This window comes from Triturus cristatus, chromosome 11, assembly GCF_964204655.1.
Source record: "Triturus cristatus chromosome 11, aTriCri1.1, whole genome shotgun sequence".
Taxonomy (NCBI): domain Eukaryota; kingdom Metazoa; phylum Chordata; class Amphibia; order Caudata; family Salamandridae; genus Triturus; species Triturus cristatus.
Genome location: NC_140594.1, coordinates 81,879,818 through 81,902,092, shown reverse-complemented (window position 1 = coordinate 81,902,092; position 22,275 = coordinate 81,879,818). Strand labels below are relative to the sequence as shown.

At 50.3% G+C, this 22,275-nt stretch overlaps 1 protein-coding gene across 2 annotated transcripts in view; it reads right to left on the bottom strand.

Annotated features, from left to right (window-relative positions):
• The window catches only part of LOC146783278 (somatomedin-B and thrombospondin type-1 domain-containing protein-like), a 404,714-nt gene that overhangs the window by 169,539 nt on the left and 212,900 nt on the right, over window positions 1-22,275 (bottom strand). The window contains exon 2 of one of the 2 annotated variants that reach the window (XM_085633512.1): window positions 8,322-8,507. In XM_085633512.1, the coding sequence (XP_085489638.1) occupies window positions 8,322-8,507 (186 nt within the window). The remainder of the gene's footprint in view (window positions 1-8,321; window positions 8,508-22,275) is intronic. The other variant, XM_085633513.1, reaches the window with a different exon arrangement.

Sequence of the window (22,275 nt, the reverse complement as noted above, 5' to 3'; positions counted from 1 at the left end):
AAACTGCCGGTGTTCAGCCCCGGTGAGACCCGGCCCACTTAAAGCCCTGGGCTTCTGCAAAGCTAATGAGCTGTACTCACCCACCCTTGTTCCCGCCAAAACAACATGGCGTCCCTAGATTCCACCCGCCTCATATACTGTGCTGTTTTCAAATACCATGGATGCTCCTGGGTGGGCCTCACACACCCCTACTGCTTACTCTGGGATGTTTAGCTGATTCCCCTGGGTTGCACCATCACTCCCAGCAGAATAGCAAACTCACCCTACTATGATTCCTGAAATGCTGCACGAAGCGCGCTGCATTCCTCACACATCTCTGTATGCGTTACAATAGCATCACCTTCACTCAACCACACTCGACACTTCACACATAGGCCATGCAACGGCCACACAACTCTCCAAGCAAGCACAGGTCCACCTGCCACAGCCAGAGATTTTTGCTTGCCACACTAGGGCAGTGGTGCACTGCACAGCATCAAAATAATATAAGACAACAAACAGCTCCTACTGAGAGCTTCAGATGTCAGAGAAACCATCTCTCTTTAGGACAGAGGAAGCTCAGTGCAGCCTTCACTCATAACGGCAGAGCAGTTGCCCTCAAAGGACCAGCAATGGGAGCTTAAGTAACACAGAGAAAGGATGCCGTACAGGTAGAGTTGGTGCAAGAGGCCCACAAATGATGAACAGTAGGGTCAGCAGTAATGCAGGCTGCCCTTCCCTAACTGGGGAACAGCAGTGGTAGCAACTGTACAAGCTTCAGTCAACTACCGAACAAGCAGCCCCTCTCTGATGAGGCGCAATAGAGCCGAAACATGTCTGCCACTGCTTGAGTTACTTTCAGACGGGACCTGGTCTAACAGTTCAGGCAGGACCAGAGCGTGTTAGGATGTGTCGCATCACTTTTAAAAATGGCACAAAGAAGCTGAAAAATAATGGAATGGCATGCACCCAAAGTAACTGTCAGTGGTTCCGACGGATTCATGTGTTTCTAACCTACGTAGGGCAGGTGCACCCAGACAAGGTTCCCAAAGTTCACTGTCTCAAAGGGACTGGAGTGGTGCATCCCTGCAGTCTCACCCTTGCTTACCTGGCCTCACAGGGGCTTTCTAGTCCGTGGGGCCCTGCAGTCTATTGTTACCCCATGCCACTACCCCTCTGCCTGAAGGTGAGGGGAACAATGGGGGTGGGGCGGGCATGAGGCGCTAAAGAGAAAACGACTAATTAGACCTCCCATTTCCCTGCATTGATTAAAAATGTTTACAGTATAAAAATGTACCTTTTGGGGCACACAATTGCATTTATTGCGGCATTTTTGTGGCAAATACAGTGATTATAATTTATTCTTTATTGCTGCGCTCTGTTGCCGGCATTCTTTGTAAATTTGGTGCGGAAAGTTTAAAAATTATACAGCAAGCATTAGAAGATTGTACCGAATATAGGTTTATGATAAACAATAATAAAAATATGCGAAACAATTTTCATTGTATGACATCATTTAATTGAAGTGTGTTGTAAGGCTCTGGAAAACAATTAATTGTCACTAAATTGGGGTTTAAGAAAGATATTTACTTGTTTTGCAACATTTACGTTTGTTGTATATATGATAAGCATACACAGTACAATCTGTACACACTGAAAGAAACAAGTCATGGACAAAAAACACAAACCATTGCAGCTGCCAAACTATTCTTTTAAGTAACAAGTGAAGTTTCATGATTTCTTTCAAGTTTTTTTTATATAGGAATCATAAGATTAGACAAAGCAGACAATGTGCTGACAGTTTTATATCACATTTCCTTGAACTTTGCCACTGTGTTCAACAGACTGCAAGGTTTCTCTGCTTTTGTGCAAATTAAAGGAAAATCGGCAAATGACAGGAAAGTTTTGATTTTTCACAGCCTGATGGGCAGAAAATCTGGATTTTATTAAAGACACGGAGTCTAAGATTATGCAAATCTCCTTTAATGCCAGCGCACAGCAGCAACATTTGAAGAATATGGATCTTTAGAAACATTCTAATTGGTTATAAGGTCCCCCCACACGCAGTATTCTCCCTTCTTTGGCGTTGTGAACAGGATAATTCCCAATGTCGTTAACTTCCAGGCGAAATAAATTTCAGCGGTGAAAGAGAAGGCTCTTACTCTGAAAGAGAAAGAAATCAGTATATTCAGTAACTTTGCTCCACTACGGAGGGATAATCTTAGCCTCCGTGTCTTTAATGAAATCCAGATTTTCTGCCCATCAGGCGGTGAAAAATCTACATATATGGCATGAGACGGAGGCTAACATTATGCAAGTTTAAAGAGCATTTAGTACATTGTCGATTGAACTTGCAACAGGTCTAAAGAAGCAAGATTTAAACAAGCGATCATTGGGCCAGTCCGTGGCCCTAAGGATATCCTGCAAACATCCTCCCAGGAAAAAGGCTTTGGAGGCTGAAGCACCCCTAAGGGAATGTGCGCCAAACATAGAAATGTCTACATGTGCTTCTTTCATTACTTCTTTCGCCCATCGTGCTAAGGTGCTTTATGAGATGTTCTATGAGATATTAGCACTTGCTCCGTATTTCCTCTCAGATTCACGGTCCTCCTCTCATACTCCATCAAGCACTTCACTACACAAACTCTTTCATTCAGTGTATAGAAGGGGTAGAAAACAGAAGTTGACATGGTCTTTGTGTGTCTTTTTATATAGAAGCAAAACCCCTTCAGGTTGATAGGCCCTGTTGGTGATGTCTAGGGCTCTCACGTCTGAGGCCCGCCTAAACGATACTGGACAGAGTGAGACAGTTAAATTAATAAGAGACACATTTCAGAGATAAGTCAAAATTCTCTCCGCAACTTACTAAGACCTGTAGGACGTCTCTAACATCCCAAGGCAGTGTATTTTGCAGAAGGTGGGTTTAGTACCTGCATACTTCGCATGATTTTTTTAGTCAATAGATTTTGTCCTATGGAAATTCTGTCAACAAAGTTATGACCTCCTGCAATAGCCAATCTGTTAACATTAACTGTCTATAAGAGAATACTTATGTGAATAGTTCAGATAAGTAATTAATTACATGTACTAGATCAGTTGAAACAGGATTGTAATCCTGTCGAAGACACCAACGAACCCATTTTTCCCAGGCCAGTCTATGTGCTTTCCTTGTGCCAGGTGCCCAAGACTCTGAAATAAGTTGAAAGCGTCTGCCAAAAGGCCTGGGATTTACAACTGTCTCTTGAAATCCTCCAGGCCATTAGCGTTAGAAGTGGCCTGGAGGCCCTCCTTCTGAGCCTGTAATTACCTCTCTGAAAGTTGGGATTAGGATTGGTAAATCTATGCTCATTTCCAATAGGATTGGGAACCAGGCCTGTGACTTCCAGAGAGGATGTATCACTACTGTGTTCTCCTTGCTCCTACATGCGTATAGCAGAAGCTTTGGTAGCATGACAAACGAAGGGAAAGCATAGGGTGCTAAGCCCTTCCAGTTCTGAAGGAAGGCATCCAAGGGGTCTTGGGCTTAAGTGTTCGGCCTCCAGTTGAAGAAATTTGGTAGTTGGGTGTTCAGATATCCACCCTGAAAGGTCCCCATCTCATCTGGATATTGAGGAAGATTCCCCTGTTCAACCTCCAATTGCTGGTGCCCCTGAAGATTCAGGATAACCAATCCATAACACCATTGTTTAACCCCGGGATATGTTCCGCGACTACTGAAATCCCCTTGCTTAAGCACTACCCCAAAAGGTCTTGGCCAAGTCCGCTGGTCACTTGGAGTGCGGGCCTCCCACCTTGCTGACATATCTGACTGCAGATATGTTGTCCATGCGTAACATCACAGAGCATTAAAGAACCTCCTAGTAATGCTAAGCAGTTGATGTGCAACTCCTTCTTCTAATCTGTCCAGCGTCCTCCTGTTGATGAGTCGCCACATCTCGCACCCCATCCCTCTAAACTCGCAACCGATTCTATCACTATCTCTGGGTCTTCTTCAAAAATGGCTCTGCCATTCCACGATTCCGCATTCTTCAGCCACCATTCTAGTTCCTTCTTGGAGTCCAAGTCTAGACACAAACTTTGAGAATAGGATTGACCTGTTCTCAATGCTTTTACTTTGAGTCTTTGGAGTGCCTGATAGTATAAGGGGCCTGGGTAAATCACTTGGAGTTTTGAAGACAGGAGACCTATGATCCTTGCTAGAGCCCTCAGGGGAAATTTCTTTCTCACTAGGATCCTTCTCAACTCCTTGCAAATTTTTCGTAACTTCTTCCCTTGTAATTTCAATTCTGTCTGTACAGTTGTTATGGCAAAACCCAAGAATTACATTTCCTGACATGGTATTATGCAAGATTTTTTCTTGTTTATGACAAAACCCAGGTGTTCTAAGAGGTTTATGGTAAGCTCTGTGTGACGTGAGACCATCTCCCTGTATTGGGCCATTATAGAATATCATCTAGATATAGGATTAGTCTCACTCCTCTTGCCCTGAGCCAACTCACAACGGGGCGAAGCACCTTGGTGAAACACCACGGGGCTGAGGAGTCCGAAAGGGAGATCACAAAATTGCAACAGTTTTCCCATCTAGGTAAACTGAAGGTACTTTTGATGTGGTCGCCAAAGTGGTATAGTCAAGTATGCGTCATTTAGGTCTAGTCGAGTTAGCCAGCCCCATTTCTGTAATATATCTCTTAGGAGGTTTACTCCTTCCATCTTGAAATGGTGGTAGGTCACTCATTTGTTCAACTCTTTTAGATTCATCACTGGTCTCATCCCTTTGTCTTTCTTTTGCACTAAAAAGATGTTGCTGATAAAGCCTAGCTCTGTTCCCTCTTGAATTGCCCCTTTGGTCAATAGGTCCTTTATCACTTGTGAAACTAGGGTTGAGTCTTCCTGTGAGATGATCATTTTCGAAGAAGGCTTCTTTTGCATTGGTGTAATTGTGAATTTTATCTTGTACCCCTTCACTGTCTCTAGAACTCAGGGGTCCTGACTCACAAGGATCCAATTATCACAGAATTGAGCTAGTCTGCCTCCCACCTTTATAGGGATATCTGAAGGGTCTTTCATAGCTCCTACCTGCTTAGAAGGTTCTTCGTCTCCACTCTCCTTTGAAGCCTCTCCCACTCAACCTCTGTTTCTAGGTATAGAAGGTTGAACCAAAACTTGGATTTGTAAATCTTGGGCCACGTCCCAGGTACGGTCTTCAAGAGCTTTGGCCACGGATGAGGAATCAACCCTGAGCTCACCCACCCCTTCCAAAAACTCTATCTGGAAGACTTTCTTGATGTCTTTCTGGGACTTTTGGATCGAGCTGAATGCTCCCATGTACTTGGCCATATCCCTGATAAAGTCGTCTCCAAAGAGTAGGCCCTGACAGGTAGCTTCTCCTTCTTTAGTGACCAGTTTTACTAATTTGGGGTCTACTTTGAGTAGTATGCTCTTTCTTCTCTCATTGGACAGTGTAGTATTCGCATTCCCTGGAAGACAGATGGCTCTTTGTGCCCATTGGTACAATTCTTTTGAGTCGATGGGTGTGTCTTTGAGGTAGGCTGCCTTAGCCATTTCAAACATCTTTGTCAGTAGGCCCTTAATGTCGAGTAGACGGTCTTGACAGGACTGTAGTCCTTTATCCAGACCTTTTCTAGGGTCTTTCCTTCCTTTGGCAATAAATGCCACCACATTTGCATCTAGGTCTGGTGTTGATGTGACCTTATCTGGGAGAAAGGTGGGTGGACATTCAGATCTCACGCAAGACCTGACTTCTTTCAGGATCTCTTTCCAGAGTTAAAAGGATAGGTACTCTGCAATATGCTGTGAAGGTACCATTCTGGGGCTAGGGGGTGTTTAATAAGGAGTGGGTCAAACATGCTTTCTCCGAATGTGTCCAAAATGCCAGTTTTTGACCCAGAGGCCTATGATGCCTCATCAGTTGTAGCCATATTTCTCAGCTCCATCTGTTTGACATCCGTGTTAAAATAAGAGGAATAGGAGAGGTTAATTTAGTCCTCTAACCCCTCGTCGCTATCGATGGAGATGGGTAACTCCGGGCCTTCTTCCTACTCACCTGAAATGTCCAAGGCACCATTCATGTCACCGCCAAACCGCGATGTCATCTGGTTTGACCCTTTGGATTTTTTAGCCCCTTTAGGATCGGTTTCTCCTCCAGTTATTTTCCTCTGGGCCTTAACTGCCCCTTCTGCCCCTTCAGGGAGTCTAGTGCCAGCAACAGGCCAACCTTTCTTGGAGAGCATCTGCAATTTTTTATTAATTGTATCGTCCAGTGATACCATTACCTTATCTAGGGCTTTATTTACGAGACCTTCCAGTTGTTTTCCATAGTATTCTCAGTGGGATCAAGGGACATGGTAGGAGGTGAGTATTTGTCAAAGTTCCTGGGTCCCTTTGCAAGTTAACAGCTGTTCTCGCAGTTGGATGGACAACAACAGCCAGAATTCAATCATATTGCCCAACAACTTAAAATGTCCGCTATGGTCAGGGAATTGCTCTTTCCCAAACTATTAAGATGGCCACCGGCCTGAACAGAGTGTGTTTGCCCATTTCTTAAGGATCTTTCCTTTAATTCTGAGGACCCTTGTTTATTTAATTGCCCCCAGTCTGTGTCCATTTTTCATTTATTTTTTATATTTTATACTTTAATCAGCGATGCGGTCATGCGTGTTGTGTTGTTCCTTTTTATTTATTGTGTGCTTCGGCAGCCGCTGTGAGGGAGGAGGGCTGCCGGAGTCTCCGATGTTATTATTAATATTCTCTGAGGCCACGAAGGCTGCGTCGGAGAAGTGAGTCACAGCACATTCTTCAGCGGCTTATGGAGGAGGTGGGGGCTGGTGAGTCATGAGGTTCCGCTCCTTGCTCTTTATTATGCTGGCTCGTTTGTTTTCGTCACGGCGCTTCCGTTGCTAGGTGAGCGGGGCGCTTATTGAACAAAAACCTTCGCGAGGGAAAACTTTTGAAAGAAAATCTGGTCCGCTGTCAAAGGTGGTGCGAGGCCGGTTTTTCTTACGGTAAAAGGTGTGTTTTTCTGCCTTAAAGAGCCGAGGGGGAAAGGGATTATGTCCGGCACGGGGTAGGAGAAACATCCGGCTCAATGGTGATAAGAGATAATTCTATGGCGATGACCACCCTCTTTCCCAGACCTAATAAGGAGACCTTGGAAAGTTATATTAATAACTTAAGTGGTCTTATAGTAGTATCAGGGTTAGGTGAAATTATATTGTCTATAGGGGAGGGTCAGATTGTTTAAAGGCAGGAATAACCCAGGTTCTGAAATACGAAATGAAAAGCTGTACTTATCTTGTGAGCAGCAGCAACGAAGTAGGGAGAATACTGTGCGTGGGGAGACCTTATAACCTATTAGAATGTTTCTAAAGTTCTATATTCTTCAATTGTTGCTGCTGTGAGCTGGCATTAAAGGAGATTTGCATAATGTTAGCCTCCGTTTCATGCCATAAAATCCCCGAGATCGTGCTTTAGAGTGAGTTTTGCGTTTTTTTGCAAATCACAAAATCGAGAAAAAGTTGTTCAGTCTGACTAATGCATAAGTTTAATGGAGAGGTACAGCAACTGTCTGAAGGCTCTCTTTTGTGGAAGGACACAATGTAGTGGCACTACTTGACTGCTCGTCACTGACACTCTGTCTGAATCTAGAGCAACATTAGCCTCCTCCCAGAGCTGCTCTGTCTTAAGCCAGATCTAAAAGTTGCTGCATGGGGTTGTACAGTAGGACTTCAAGCATTTAACAAGCATTTGCAATGCATTAGGTCTCGCATTTACGAGCGTTTGAGCTATTGACATTGTCCATGACAATGCCTTTTATTTATGTGTTGTTTTTAAAACGGCTAAATAAAAGGCATTGTCATTTACAATGCCAATAGCTTAAACTCTTGCAAATGCGAGACCTATTGCATTGCAAATGCATTCGGCGCCGGTGCTATTAAGATTTTTATTTAAAGCATTAGGAGAGAGCAGCATGTCCTGCCTGCAACAGCAGTAAGGACAAAGCTATTTGAGAAAATAGTGCTCGGAGTCTGTAATTAAGGCCTATGGAGTAACAACACACGTAACAAGGGGTGTCCTCATGGGAGGTTACAAAATAAGACAAGGCGATACTAAGGAGAGACTACTAAGCCTATTGACCAATGAAAAGCCACAGTTTACAGTGGACAATGACAAGCCAATGAAAAATATGGGTGGAGAGTGGGCGGAGCTTCAAGTCCATACCTAAATACAGCATGCTTCGCAGAGCAGCGTATTCGCTGCCCAGGCTCGACCTAAAAAGACATAAATGATTCTATCAGGGACCCCAGGGAGGCTCGCTCACTTACCTTTAGCCGTCTGGCATATCGGGTTGTCTCCATGGCAACCCCTCCGCTGCTTGAGGTCCGGGCAGGGGGCCCCTCCGTTCCGCGGTGGCACCCTCACCTGGCGGGCCCTTTCTCGGCTGCCGACCCCGCACAGGGAGCTGCACTCGCTCCATGGGCCCCAGGGCCCCACCACACAGTGAACGGCTGCTGGGATGAGAGCAGAGTGGGGAAGAGGGTAGGGGGAGGGAGGGCAGGATGAATGGATGGGGCAGGAGGAGAGAAGGGCAGGAAGAGGGGGGGAAGGGACATGTTGAGAGAAGATATGGACGGGGGGCAGGGGGAGAGCGGGAGGATCAGAGAGGGCCCAAGGAATGGAAGGGACAGGATGAGAGAATAGAAGGACAGGAAGAAGAGGGGGTAAGGGAGAGGATGGGGAGAGATGACCGGTATACGAGGAGAAGAGAGAGACAGAGAAAAGGAATCAGGGAGAGGTATATGAGAGAAAAGAGGCAATGAGACGAGTAAGGAGAGAGGAGAAGTGAGAGGATAGAGAGAGACAGTGACAGAGGGAAGTGACAAGAGACAGGGAGAGAACGTGCAAACAGGGAACGAGCGGGCGGGGAGAGAACAGAGGAAAGGGAGAAAGGACAGAGAAAGGCACAAGGGATGAGTATTGGGAAAGTGTAAACAGAGTAGCAGAGACAAGTGAGAGGATAGAGAGAGACAGTGAGAGAGGGAAGTGTCACAAGAGACAGTGATAGTAGAGAGAGGAAAGAGATCAGGGGGTGGACAGAAGAGAGTCACAGGGCGATGAAAGGTGAGATCGAAGGACAGGGAAAGCAGCAGGGATGGAGCATGAGAGGAGTACCATGTGAGTGGGGAGGAGAGAGGATAAAATCAGGAGACAGTGTAGTAGCGGTCGAGGAGAGAGTGAATGGAGACAGCAGGAGGAGTGAGAAGGAAGGTTGGAGAGATACGGGGCAGAGGGGGGACAGAGAGATGGAGGAAAGGAGATGCCGAAAGGAGAAGGCAGTTAGAGATAAAAAGAGACATATTTGCATGTGGGTGAGGGAGAAAACAAGGAAAGGGGAAAATACGAGAGAGACGGAGAGACATGGAAGAGAGAAGGGAAATAAAAGGGAAGGAAGAGAGAGAGAAGGAGGAAAGATGGAGCGGGATATTACAGGGAACGGGAAGGGATTGAGAGGTGTGGGAGTGGGGCAGAGAGAGGAGGGGATGAAAGAGACATTTATGACATTTATTAGGGGTGTAAACATTAAGCAGTTGATAATAAGTACAACCTCATAATCTGTATATTGTATTCAACGTTCTAAACACAACAGACCCATTAAATACATTTGTTTTACATTGATATATAAGAAGCTTGATGTAAACCTGGACTTCAATTCATGGCAATTCCAGACTCGGCGGAAGTGACGTCATGCAGTTGTTGATCCTCCATGTAACCACAAGGTAAATTGTGTGCTCCACCCTTAACCCCTCACCTGATGTCTCTTTGCCACTCAGGGGCTAAGAGAATGACAGGTAGGAACTACCTGCAGAGCAGGGGCCAGAGGTCTTTGGGCCCTGGTTACAGCTCCGCATGATGATGTCTTCAAGACCAGAGGGACTAGGGGTACTGAGGGAGGGCCAGAGGTCTTTGGGCCCTGGTTACAGCTCTGCATGATGATGTTTTCATGACCAGAGGGACTAGGGGTACGGAGGACGGGCCAGAGGTCTTTGGGCCCTGGTTACAGCTCTGCATGATGATGTCTTCATGACCAGAGGGACTAGGGGTACGGAGGGAGGGCCAGAGGTCTTTGGGCCCTGGTTACAGCTCTGCATGATGATGTCTCCATGACCAGAGGGACTAGGGGTACGGAGGAAGGGCCACAGGTCTTTGGGCCCTGGTTACAGCTCTGCATGATGATGTCTTCATGACCAGAGGGACTAGGGGTACGGAGGGAGGGCCAGAGGTCTTTTGCCCTGGTTACAGCTCTACATGATGTCTTCATGACCAGAGGGACCAGGGGTACAGAGGGAGGGCCAGAGGTCGTTTGCCCTGGTTACAGCTCTACATGATGTCTTCATGACCAGAGGGACTAGGGGTACGGAGGACGGGCCAGAGGTCTTTTGCCATGGTTACAGCTCTGCATGATGATGTCTTCATGACCAGAGGGATTAGGGGAATGGAGGACGGGCCAGAGGTCTTTGGGCCCTGGTTACAGCTCTGCATGATGATGTTTTCATGACCAGAGGGACTAGGGGTACGGAGGGAAGGCCAGAGGTCTTTGGGCCCTGGTTACAGCTCTGCATGATGATGTCTTCGTGACCAGAGGGACTAGGGGTACGGAGGGAGGGCCAGAGGTCTTTTGCCCTGGTTACAGCTCTACATGATGTCTTCATGACCAGAGGGACCAGGGGTACAGAGGGAGGGCCAGAGGTCTTTTGCCCTGGTTACAGCTCTACATGATGTCTTCATGACCAGAGGGACCAGGGGTACAGAGGGAGGGCCAGAGGTCGTTTGCCCTGGTTACAACTCTACATGATGTCTTCATGACCAGAGGGACTAGGGGTACGGAGGACGGGCCAGAGGTCTTTTGCCATGGTTACAGCTCTGCATGATGATGTCTTCATGACCAGAGGGATTAGGGGAATGGAGGACGGGCCAGAGGTCTTTGGGCCCTGGTTACAGCTCTACATGATGATGTCTTCATGACCAGCGGGACTACGGGTATGGAGGAAGGGCCAGAGGTCTTTGGGCCCTGGTTACAGCTCTGCATGATGATGTCTTCATGACCAGAGGGACTAGGGGTACGGAGGACAAGCCAGAGGTCTTTTGCCCTGGTTACAGCTCTGCATGATGATGTTTTCATGACCAGAGGGACTAGGGGTACGGAGGAAGGGCCAGAGATCTTTGGGCCCTGGCTAGGGGTACGGAGGAAGGGCCAGAGGTCTGTGGGCCCTGGCTAGGGGTACGGAGGACGGGCCAGAGATCTTTGGGCCCTGATTACAGCTCTGCATGATGATGTCTTCATGACCAGAGGGACTAAGGGTACGAGGAAGGGCCAGAGGTCTTTGGGCCCTGGTTACAGCTCTACATGATGATGTCTTCATGACCAGAGGGACTAAGGGTACGGCGGAAGGGCCAGAGGTCTTTGGGCCCTGGTTACAGCTCTACATGATGATGTCTTCATGACCAGAGGGACTAAGGGTACGAGGAAGGGCCAGAGGTCTTTGGGCCCTGGTTACAGCTCTGCATGATGATGTCTTCATGACCAGAGGGACTAGGGGTACGGAGGACGGGCCCGAGGTCTTTGGGCCCTGGTTACAGCTCTGCATGATGATGTCTTCATGACCAGAGGGACTAGGGGTACGGAGGGAGGGCCAGAGGTCTTTGGGCCCTGGTTACAGCTCTGCATGATGATGTCTTCATGACCAGAGGGACTAGGGGTACGGAGGACGGGCCAGTGGTCTTTGGGCCCTGGTTACAGCTCTGCATGATGATGTCTTCATGACCAGAGGGACTAGGGGTACGGAGGGAGGGCCAGAGGTCTTTTGGCCCTGGTTACAGCTCTGCATGATGATGTCTCCATGACCAGAGGGATTAGGGGAATGGAGGACAGGCTACAGGTCTTTGGGCCCTGGTTACAGCTCTGCATGATGATGTCTTCATGACCAGAGGGACTAGGGGTACGGAGGGAGGGCCAGAGGTCTTTTGCCCTGGTTACAGCTCTACATGATGTCTTCATGACCAGAGGGACTAGGGGTACGGAGGACGGGCCAGAGGTCTTTGGGCCCTGGTTACAGCTCTACATGCCACTGCCTCCATGACCAGAGGGACTAGGGGTACGGCGGAAGGGCCAGAGGTCTTTTGCCCTGGTTACAGCTCTGCATGATGATGTCTTCATGACCAGAGGGACTAGGGGTACGGAGGACGGGCCCGAGGTCTTTGGGCCCTGGTTACAGCTCTACATGATGATGTCTTCATGACCAGAGGGACTAGGGGTATGGAGGGAGGGCCAGAGGTCTTTTGCCCTGGTTACAGTTCTGCATGATGATGTCTTCATGACCAGAGGGACTGGGGGTACGGGGGACGGGCCAGAGGTCTTTGGGCCCTGGTTACAGCTCTACATGATGATGTCTTCATGACCAGACGGACTAGGGGTACGGAGGAAGGGCCAGAGGTCTTTGGGCCCTGGTTACAGCTCCTCATGATGATGTCTTCATGGCCAGAGGAAATAGGGGTACGGAGGGCGGGCCAGGGGTCTTTGGGCTCTGGTTACAGCTCTACATGATGATGTCTCCATGACCAGAGGGACTAGGGGTACGGAGGAAGGGCCAGAGGTCTTTGGGCCCTGGTTACAGCTCTACATGATGATGTCTTCATGACCAGAGGGACTAGGGGTACGGAGGAAGGGCCAGAGGTCTTTGGGCCCTGGTTACAGCTCTACATGATGATGTCTCCATGACCAGAGGGACTAGGGGTACGGAGGAAGGGCCAGAGGTCTTTGGGCCCTGGTTACAGCTCTACATGATGATGTCTTCATGACCAGAGGGACTAGGGGTACGGAGGAAGGGCCAGAGGTCTTTGGGCCCTGGTTACAGCTCTACATGCCGCTGCCTTCATGACCAGAGGGACTAGGGGTACGGCGGAAGGACCAGAGGTCTTTGGGCCCTGGTTACAGCTCTACATGATGATGTCTTCATGACCAGAGGGACTAGGGGTACGGAGGAAGGGCCAGAGGTCTTTGGGCCCTGGTTACAGCTCTGCATGATGATGTCTTCATGACCAGAGGGACTAGGGGTAAGGAGGACGGGCCAGCGATCTTTCGGCCCTGGTTACAGCTCTACATGCCACTGCCTTCATGACCAGAGGGACTAGGGGTACGGCGGAAGGGCCAGAGGTCTTTTGCCCTGGTTACAGCTCTGCATGATGATGTCTTCATGACCAGAGGGACTAGGGGTACGGAGGACGGGCCCGAGGTCTTTGGGCCCTGGTTACAGCTCTACATGATGATGTCTTCATGACCAGAGGGACTAGGGGTATGGAGGGAGGGCCAGAGGTCTTTTGCCCTGGTTACAGTTCTGCATGATGATGTCTTCATGACCAGAGGGACTGGGGGTACGGGGGACGGGCCAGAGGTCTTTGGGCCCTGGTTACAGCTCTACATGATGATGTCTTCATGACCAGAGGGACTAGGGGTACGGAGGAAGGGCCAGAGGTCTTTGGGCCCTGGTTACAGCTCCTCATGATGATGTCTTCATGACCAGAGGAAATAGGGGTACGGAGGGCGGGCCAGGGGTCTTTGGGCTCTGGTTACAGCTCTACATGATGATGTCTCCATGACCAGAGGGACTAGGGGTACGGAGGAAGGGCCAGAGGTCTTTGGGCCCTGGTTACAGCTCTACATGATGATGTCTTCATGACCAGAGGGACTAGGGGTACGGAGGAAGGGCCAGAGGTCTTTGGGCCCTGGTTACAGCTCTACATGCCGCTGCCTTCATGACCAGAGGGACTAGGGGTACGGCGGAAGGACCAGAGGTCTTTGGGCCCTGGTTACAGCTCTACATGATGATGTCTTCATGACCAGAGGGACTAGGGGTACGGAGGAAGGGCCAGAGGTCTTTGGGCCCTGGTTACAGCTCTGCATGATGATGTCTTCATGACCAGAGGGACTAGGGGTAAGGAGGACGGGCCAGAGGTCTTTGGGCCCTGGTTACAGCTCTGCATGATGATGTCTTCATGACCAGAGGGACTAGGGGTACGGAGGGAGGGCCAGAGGTCTTTTGGCCCTGGTTACAGCTCTGCATGAGGATGTCTCCATGACCAGAGGGACTAGGGGTACGGAGGAAGGGCCACAGGTCTTTGGGCCCTGGTTACAGCTCTGCATGATGATGTCTTCATGACCAGAGGGACTAGGGGTACGGAGGGAGGGCCAGAGGTCTTTTGCCCTGGTTACAGCTCCTCATGATGATGTCTTCATGACCAGAGGGAATAGGGGTACGGAGGACAGGCCAGGGGTCTTTGGGCCCTGGTTACAGCTCTACATGATGATGTCTCCATGACCAGAGGGACTAGGGGTACGGAGGAAGGGCCAGAGGTCTTTGGGCCCTGGTTACAGCTCTACATGATGATGTCTTCATGACCAGAGGGACTAGGGGTACGGAGGAAGGGCCAGAGGTCTTTGGGCCCTGGTTACAGCTCTACATGCCGCTGCCTTCATGACCAGAGGGACTAGGGGTACGGAGGAAGGGCCAGAGGTCTTTTGGCCCTGGTTACAGCTCTGCATGAGGATGTCTCCATGACCAGAGGGACTAGGGGTACGGAGGAAGGGCCAGAGGTCTTTGGGCCCTGGTTACAGCTCTGCATGATGATGTCTTCATGACCACAGGGACTAGGGGTACGGAGGACGGGCCAGACGTCTGTGGGACCTTGCTAGGGGTATGGAGGAAGGGCCAGAGGTCTTTGGGCTCTGGTTACAGCTCTGCATGATGATGTCTTCATGACCAGAGGGACTAGGGGTACGGAGGACAAGCCAGAGGTCTTTTGCCCTGGTTACAGCTCTGCATGATGATGTTTTCATGACCAGAGGGACTAGGGGTACGGAGGACGGGCCAAAGGTCTTTTGCCCTGGTTACAGCTCTTCCACATGATGTCTTCATGTCCAGAGGGACTAGGGGTACGGAGGACGGGCCAGATGTCATTGGGCCCTGGTTACAGCTGTACATGATGATGTCTTTATGATCAGAGGGACTAGGGGTACGGAGGAAGGACCAGAGATCTTTGGGCCCTGGCTAGGGGTACGGAGGAAGGGCCAGAGGTCTGTGGGCCCTGGCTAGGGGTACGGAGGACGGGCCAGAGATCTTTGGGCCCTGATTACAGCTCTGCATGATGATGTCTTCATGACCAGAGGGACTAGGGGTACGGAGGGAGGGCCAGAGGTCTTTGGGCCCTGGTTACAGCTCTACATGCCGCTGCCTTCATGACCAGAGGGACTAGGGGTACGGCGGAAGGGCCAGAGGTCTTTGGGCCCCGGTTACAGCTCTACATGATGATGTCTTCATGACCAGAGGGACTAGGGGTACGGAGGAAGGGCCAGAGGTCTTTGGGCCCTGGTTACAGCTCTGCATGATGATGTCTTCATGACCAGAGGGACTAGGGTTACGGAGGGCGGGCCAGAGGTCTTTGGGCCCTGGTTACAGCTCTGCATGATGATGTCTTCATGACCAGAGGGACTAGGGGTACGGAGGACGGGCCAGTGGTCTTTGGGCCCTGGTTACAGCTCTGCATGATGATGTCTTCATGACCAGAGGGACTAGGGGTACGGAGGGAGGGCCAGAGGTCTTTTGGCCCTGGTTACAGCTCTGCATGATGATGTCTCCATGACCAGAGGGATTAGGGGAATGGAGGACTGGCCACAGGTCTTTGGGCCCTGGTTACAGCTCTGCATGATGATGTCTTCATGACCAGAGGGACTAGGGGTACGGAGGGAGGGCCAGAGGTCTTTTGCCCTGGTTACAGCTCTACATGATGTCTTCATGACCAGAGGGACTAGGGGTACGGAGGAAGGGCCAGAGGTCTTTGGGCCCTGGTTACAGCTCTACATGATGATGTCTTCATGACCAGAGGGTCTAGGGGTATGGAGGGAGGGCCAGAGGTCTTTTGCCCTGGTTACAGCTCTGCATGATGATGTCTTCAGGACCAGAGGGACTGGGGGTACGGGGGACGGGCCAGAGGTCTTTGGGCCCTGGTTACAGCTCTACATGATGATGTCTTCATGACCAGAGGGACTAGGGGTACGGAGGAAGGGCCAGAGGTCTTTGGGCCCTGGTTACAGCTCCTCCTGATGATGTCTTCATGACCAGAGGGAATAGGGGTACGGAGGACGGGCCAGGGGTCTTTGGGCTCTGGTTACAGCTCTACATGATGATGTCTCCATGACCAGAGGGACTAGGGGTACGGAGGAAGGGCCAGAGGTCTTTGGGCCCTGGTTACAGCTCTACATGATGATGTCTTCATGACCAGAGGGACTAGGGGTACGGAGGAAGGGCCAGAGGTCTTTGGGCCCTGGTTACAGCTCTACATGCCGCTGCCTTCATGACCAGAGGGACTAGGGGTACGGCGGAAGGGCCAGAGGTCTTTGGGCCCTGGTTACAGCTCTACATGATGATGTCTTCATGACCAGAGGGACTAGGGGTACGGAGGACGAGCCAGAGGTCTTTGGGCCCTGGTTACAGCTCTGCATGATGATATCTTCATGACCACAGGGACTAGGGGTACGGAGGAAGGTTCCAGGGGGAGCTCCAGGTAGAGCAAGGGATACTAGTAGTTGTATCTTTATTCGATTTTCCATGAAAATCATCTCAGCACAACAATATACAAATACATTTAAAATGATCCCCCAACTCTGTGTCCTCAGAATAATAATAGTATTCTAGAAACACAGAAATTGCTAACATGCAACTTGTCACAGTTCACATTTCCATCTTCTGGTGAGTATTCTGGGTCCTACCATCACTGTGCTGAGGATCCGCATATGCTTTGGTAGTTAATAAAGTGTCAAGTGCACAACTCCCTAAAATATGTACAGTCTGGCGGTGATAACGATGAAGAATAAATACAGTTCCGCCATCGGTGAAAAATTGACTATTAAAGAAGAGGTTAACAACTCTTTAAGAGCGTAGATACTACCATTAGAAAGGAAAAGAAAACAAAACAAAAATAAAAAAATAAAATAAAATCACTGTTCTCGGTAAACGACACTCTCAGTGCCCTATCACCAATTTCATGTACACATGAGCTAATACCAGTGGTGGACTTGTCAGAAATTCGCCAACTATTTCCTAAAAAGTTTCTCTAAATAAATAAATACATTACTGAGCAAGGGGCACTAAAGGGCAGGCCAGGCGAACAAAGGGCAAGCCAAGGACATGAAGGGGCAGAGTCAGGAGTACCAAAGGGCACCGCCGCGGGGCCAAAGGGCAGGCTTGGGCTATACAAGCTCAGAGCCAGGGGTATCGAAAGGCAGACCCAGAGGAACTAAAGAAACTAACGAGAAAAGCAAGGAATACTAAAGGGCAGAGCACGGGGTACTAAAAGGCAAGTCATGAAAGGTATGAAAGCTATGAAAGCTCAGAGTCAGGGGCACCAAATAGCAGAGCAAGGGACATCAAAGGGGAGAACAAGGCGCACCAAAGAGCACAGCAAGGGACATCAACGGGGAGAGCAAGGGATACCAAAGGGCACAGCAAGGGACATCAAAGGGAGATCAAGGGATACCAAAGAGCACAGCAAGGGACATCAAAGGGGAGAGCAAGGGATACCAAAGAGCACAGCACGGGACATCAAAGGGGAGAGCAAGGAGTACCAAAGAGCACAGCAAGGGACATCAACGGGGAGAGCAAGGGATACCAAAGGGCACAGCAAGGGACATCAAAGGGAGATCAAGGGATACCAAAGAGCACAGCAAGGGACATCAAAGGGGAGAGCAAGGGATACCAAAGAACACAGCACGGGACATCAAAGGGGAGAGCAAGGAGTACCAAAGAGCACAGCAAGGGACATCAACGGGGAGAGCAAGGGATACCAAAGGGCACAGCAATTATTGTGATACCATGTACCTTTTAATTACTGCTTGATCCTTGCTTCTCCTGAACAGCGCGCCTCGCGCTGCAACGCTTGTTTACATCTTGGTCGCCATTCCTGACGGCGAGGCGAGCCACGAGACACGCCCACCTCGGTTGGCCACGCCCCCTCACCAAACCTATAAATAGTGCGCGCAGATCTCTAAGCGCGACACTGATAGAGACTCCTGAGGCGGAAGCCGGGAGGGCGAAAGACATCTTTTTAAAAATTATTGTGATACCATGTACCTTTTAATTACTGCTTGATCCTTGCTTCTCCTGAACAGCGCGCCTCGCGCTGCAACGCTTGTTTACATCTTGGTCGCCATTCCTGACGGCGAGGCGAGCCACGAGACACGCCCACCTCGGTTGGCCACGCCCCCTCACCAAACCTATAAATAGTGCGCGCAGATCTCTAAGCGCGACACTGATAGAGACTCCTGAGGCGGAAGCCGGGAGGGCGAAAGACATCTTTTTAAAAATTATTGTGATACCATGTACCTTTTAATTACTGCTTGATCCTTGCTTCTCCTGAACAGCGCGCCTCGCGCTGCAACGCTTGTTTACATCTTGGTCGCCATTCCTGACGGCGAGGCGAGCCACGAGACACGCCCACCTCGGTTGGCCACGCCCCCTCACCAAACCTATAAATAGTGCGCGCAGATCTCTAAGCGCGACACTGATAGAGACTCCTGAGGCGGAAGCCGGGAGGGCGGAAGACATCTTTTTAAAAATTATTGTGATACCATGTACCTTTTAATTACTGCTTGATCCTTGCTTCTCCTGAACAGCGCGCCTCGCGCTGCAACGCTTGTTTACATCTTGGTCGCCATTCCTGACGGCGAGGCGAGCCACGAGACACGCCCACCTCGGTTGGCCACGCCCCCTCACCAAACCTATAAATAGTGCGCGCAGATCTCTAAGCGCGACACTGATAGAGACTCCTGAGGCGGAAGCCGGGAGGGCGAAAGACATCTTTTTAAAAATTATTGTGATACCATGTACCTTTTAATTACTGCTTGATCCTTGCTTCTCCTGAACAGCGCGCCTCGCGCTGCAACGCTTGTTTACATCTTGGTCGCCATTCCTGACGGCGAGGCGAGCCACGAGACACGCCCACCTCGGTTGGCCACGCCCCCTCACCAAACCTATAAATAGTGCGCGCAGATCTCTAAGCGCGACACTGATAGAGACTCCTGAGGCGGAAGCCGGGAGGGCGAAAGACATCTTTTTAAAAATTATTGTGATACCATGTACCTTTTAATTACTGCTTGATCCTTGCTTCTCCTGAACAGCGCGCCTCGCGCTGCAACGCTTGTTTACATCTTGGTCGCCATTCCTGACGGCGAGGCGAGCCACGAGACACGCCCACCTCGGTTGGCCACGCCCCCTCACCAAACCTATAAATAGTGCGCGCAGATCTCTAAGCGCGACACTGATAGAGACTCCTGAGGCGGAAGCCGGGAGGGCGAAAGACATCTTTTTAAAAATTATTGTGATACCATGTACCTTTTAATTACTGCTTGATCCTTGCTTCTCCTGAACAGCGCGCCTCGCGCTGCAACGCTTGTTTACATCTTGGTCGCCATTCCTGACGGCGAGGCGGCGAGGCGAGCCACGAGACACGCCCACCTCGGTTGGCCACGCCCCCTCACCAAACCTATAAATAGTGCGCGCAGATCTCTAAGCGCGACACTGATAGAGACTCCTGAGGCGGAAGCCGGGAGGGCGAAAGACATCTTTTTAAAAATTATTGTGATACCATGTACCTTTTAATTACTGCTTGATCCTTGCTTCTCCTGAACAGCGCGCCTCGCGCTGCAACGCTTGTTTACATCTTGGTCGCCATTCCTGACGGCGAGGCGAGCCACGAGACACGCCCACCTCGGTTGGCCACGCCCCCTCACCAAACCTATAAATAGTGCGCGCAGATCTCTAAGCGCGACACTGATAGAGACTCCTGAGGCGGAAGCCGGGAGGGCGAAAGACATCTTTTTAAAAATTATTGTGATACCATGTACCTTTTAATTACTGCTTGATCCTTGCTTCTCCTGAACAGCGCGCCTCGCGCTGCAACGCTTGTTTACATCTTGGTCGCCATTCCTGACGGCGAGGCGAGCCACGAGACACGCCCACCTCGGTTGGCCACGCCCCCTCACCAAACCTATAAATAGTGCGCGCAGATCTCTAAGCGCGACACTGATAGAGACTCCTGAGGCGGAAGCCGGGAGGGCGAAAGACATCTTTTTAAAAATTATTGTGATACCATGTACCTTTTAATTACTGCTTGATCCTTGCTTCTCCTGAACAGCGCGCCTCGCGCTGCAACGCTTGTTTACATCTTGGTCGCCATTCCTGACGGCGAGGCGAGCCACGAGACACGCCCACCTCGGTTGGCCACGCCCCCTCCAACGCCCCGACCAACCAACATAAATTATGTGCCTTGGCAGGAAGCGCAGCGGACGAGCGCAGCGGGCGCGACGATTGCGCGCCGAAGGCGCGCTTAAGGCAAGCTCGTCTGCGCTCGTCCGCGACCGTCCGGGGCAAGGGGCACGCCACTCTGCTTGCTTTACCACCTACTCACCTGCCCAACTGCGCTGCCTTCGGGGCCCTTGGCCGTTACCTGCCTCCACCTGCTCCCACATCTTGTCTCTTGGCTTAGCTCCTCTTGCCCCTCTGACAATACCTTGGCCACAACCTCTGCCCCCGACTCCCTCTAGCGGTAGCGCTTCTCCAGCTGCTTCTAGGTCTCTTACGGCGTTCTATCTGAACACTAGGTCTGCAGTTGCCCACGCCCATGAACTTTCGGTCCTGCTGGATCTCCATGCCCCCGACCTTCTTTTCTTAACAGAAACTTGGTTCCGCGACGACTCCCTCCCCACCTTATTGGCTACTCTACCAGCTCCATATTATGCTATTCGTGCCGACCGGGCTAATGGCAAAGCTGGAGGTGGGGTGGCGGTCATCGCTCGAACCGACCTCCCCTTTCAGCTCCTGTCCCTTCCTGATATCGCTACTACGGAATTTTTAGCCATCCGTACCACCTCCATCACGCCCCCTCTCACCTGTATTCTCATCTATCGTCCCCCCCAATCTCCCTTATTGTTCCTTCCGGATTTCTTGGAAGTTCTGGCTACTATCACTGTCAACAACTCTTCCATTTTACTTTTGGGTGATTTTAATTTTTGGCCTTCTGACCAAGCCGAATGCCCATCTTCCAAGGAGTTCTCAGTTACCCTTTCCTCCCTTAACTTTACTTCCCACATTCACTCTCCCACCCATGTCAAAGGTCACACTCTCGACCAGATCTGGTCCTCCAATTGTCCCGTTGAATCCCTTTCAATCTTACCCTGCACCTGGTCCGATCATCACCTGATTTCCTTTTCTCTTCCCACTCACCCCCCGATCAAGCCCCCGCTCCCCAAAAACACCTGGGTTCGAGCGTGGGGCCGAGTAGACCCTAACAGTCTATCCTCCATACTCACTTCCTCCGCTCCCCTCCTCCAAGACCTATCTACCTGTTCCCAGGTCACGGCCATTGACCAATGGCTCTCTGCAGGCTGTGACACCATTGCTCCTCTGAAGCGGGTCTCAACCAAACGAGAGAAGGACGCCAACCAGTGGTTTAATCAAGATCTTAAAGCCACTAAACTGGCGGTGCGGCGTGCGGAGCGGGCTTGGAGGAAAAACTACTGCCCCTCCTTACGCTTAGAGTTTATAAACATCCTGACCCTATATAAGAAAAACATCCTTGAGGCAAAAACCATCTACTTTTCCTCCAAAATCCTCGCAGCCGAAAGCAAATCGAAGGAAATCTTTTCGATTGTTCACAATCTAGCGTACTCGGACAGAACCTCTCTCAAACCCACCCCTTCTCTGGAACTCTGTCACTCCCTAAATAATTTCTTCATTCAAAAAATCGAAACCATTAAAACCAATATTCCCCTTCCTTCCCCTACCTTTGTGGACCCTCAGTGTCCTCCTCCCAAGGACCATCTCACCACCCTCCCACCTCTAACTAAGGAATCAATAAATGCCATAATTCCACTTGTTAAATCAGGGTCCCCGCTAGATCCCTGCCCGGCTCATATCCTCCGTCATATCTTCTCTAACTGCCCAGATCCCCCCCTTCACCTTCTCAACAGCTCCTTATCCCAGGGTGTGGTACCCAACTCACTTAAATCTGCTGTAATAGTCCCTATCCTGAAAAAGCCTGGTGCCGATCCATCTATTCCAGCCAATTTCCGCCCCATCTCTCTCCTACCTTTCCTGGCGAAAGTACTCGAGCGTCACGTCACCTACGCCCTGAGTTCTTTCGTGGAGAAGAACGGGGCTCTTGCCCCCCGCC